Consider the following 1,839-nt stretch of genomic DNA (forward strand, 5'->3'; position numbering starts at 1 on the left):
GCCCGCCCGCCCGCGGCCGCCGCGCGGCGCCGCCGCCGCTTCCCCGCTGCGCCCCATGGAAGAGATGGAAGAGGAGCTGAAATGCCCCGTGTGCGGCTCCTTCTACCGGGAGCCCATCATCCTGCCCTGCTCGCACAACCTGTGCCAGGCGTGCGCCCGCAACATCCTGGTGCAGACGCCCGAGTCGGAGTCCCCGCAGAGCCGCCGCGCCTCGGGCTCGGCCGCCTCCGACTACGACTACCTGGACCTGGACAAGATGAGCCTCTACAGCGAGGCGGACAGCGGCTACGGCTCCTACGGCGGCTTCGCCAGCGCGCCCACCACGCCGTGCCAGAAGTCGCCCAACGGCGTGCGCGTGTTCCCGCCGGCCGCGCCGCCGCCGCCCGCCGCGCTGGTGCCACCGCCGCCGCCGCGCAGCGCCTGCCTCACGTGCCCGCAGTGCCACCGCAGCCTGGGCCTGGACGAGCGCGGCCTGCGCGGCTTCCCGCGCAACCGCCTGCTCGAGGCCGTCATCGACCGCTACCAGCAGGGCAAGGCGGCGGCGCTGCGCTGCCAGCTCTGCGAGAAGGCGCCCAAGGAGGCGGCCGTCATGTGCGAGCAGTGCGACGTCTTCTACTGCGAGCCGTGCCGCCTGCGCTGCCACCCGCCGCGCGGGCCGCTCGCCAAGCACCGCCTGGTGCCGCCGGCCCAGGGCCGCGTGAGCCGCCGCCTCAGCCCCCGCAAGATCTCCACGTGCACGGAGCACGAGCTGGAGAACCACAGCATGTACTGCGTGCAGTGCAAGAGCCCCGTGTGCTACCAGTGCCTCGAGGAGGGCAAGCACGCGAGCCACGAGGTCAAGGCGCTGGGCGCCATGTGGAAGCTGCACAAGGTGAGACGGGGCCTGCGTCCCGCGCGCCGGGGCTGTCCAGGCACGTGGGAGAGGAGCCGGCCCGGAGGGGTCGTGGAGCTGAGTGCTTGGAGAGGGTCAGGATGGGTCTGCTGTGGGGTCTCTGTGCTTGGAGAGCCTTGGGATGTGTCTGCTGTGGGATCTCCGTGCTTGGAGAGCCTTGGGATGGGTCTGCTGTGGGGTCTCCGTGCTTGGAGAGCCTTGGGATGTGTCTGCTGTGGGATCTCCGTGCTTGGAGAGCCTTGGGATGTGTCTGCTGTGGGGTCTCCGTGCTTGGAGAGCCTTGGGATGGGTCTGCTGTGGGGTCCCCGCGCTTGGAGAGGTCCAGACCCTATGTGGTGCAGGGACTCCACTCTTAGAGACGTTCAGGACATGACTGGTGTGGGGTCCTTGTGCTTGGAGAGGTTCAGCCCACACGTGATGCAGTGTCTCTGAGCTCGGAGAGGTTGAGACTGTGTGTGGTGTGGGGTCTCCATGCTTGGAGACATTCAGGATGTGTCTGGTGTGGAGACTCCGTGCTTGGACAGGTTCAGACCGTGTGGGATGTGGAGTCTCCCTGCTTAGAGATGAACAGACCATATGTGATGTGGGGTCTCCACGCTAGAGATGTTCATATCGCGTGTGATGCGGAGTCCTTGTGCTTGGACAGATTCAGCCCACACATGATGCGGGATCTCTGAGCCTGGAGAGGCTGAGACTCTGTGTGGTGTGGGGACTCCATGCTTGGAGACATGCAGGATGTGTCTGATATGGGGTCTCCGTGCTTGGATAGTTTCAGACCCGTGTGTGATGTGGGGTGTCCCTGCCTGGAGATGTTCAGCCCACATGAGGTGTGTGGCCCTTGTGCTTGCACAGGCTCAGCCCATAGGTGACGTGGGGTCCTGGCGCTTGGAGCTGTGCGGGCTGGTGAGCAGGTGCCCAGCGCCAGGACATGACCTGGAGGTGCCCAG

General features: G+C 66.4%; 1 protein-coding gene across 3 annotated transcripts in view; it reads left to right on the forward strand.

Moving 5' to 3' along the window:
* The first annotated feature begins 55 nt into the window (after positions 1-55).
* TRIM9 (tripartite motif containing 9) overlaps positions 56-1,839 on the forward strand; it is a 37,585-nt gene continuing 35,801 nt past the window's right edge. For 2 of the 3 annotated variants that reach the window (XM_026051531.1, XM_026051533.1), the window contains exon 1: positions 56-871. In XM_026051531.1, the coding sequence (XP_025907316.1) occupies positions 56-871 (816 nt within the window). The remainder of the gene's footprint in view (positions 872-1,839) is intronic. The other variant, XM_026051532.1, reaches the window with a different exon arrangement.

Source organism: Nothoprocta perdicaria, unplaced genomic scaffold, assembly GCF_003342845.1.
Source record: "Nothoprocta perdicaria isolate Ctin4 unplaced genomic scaffold, notPer1 scaffold_76, whole genome shotgun sequence".
Classification (NCBI taxonomy): domain Eukaryota; kingdom Metazoa; phylum Chordata; class Aves; order Tinamiformes; family Tinamidae; genus Nothoprocta; species Nothoprocta perdicaria.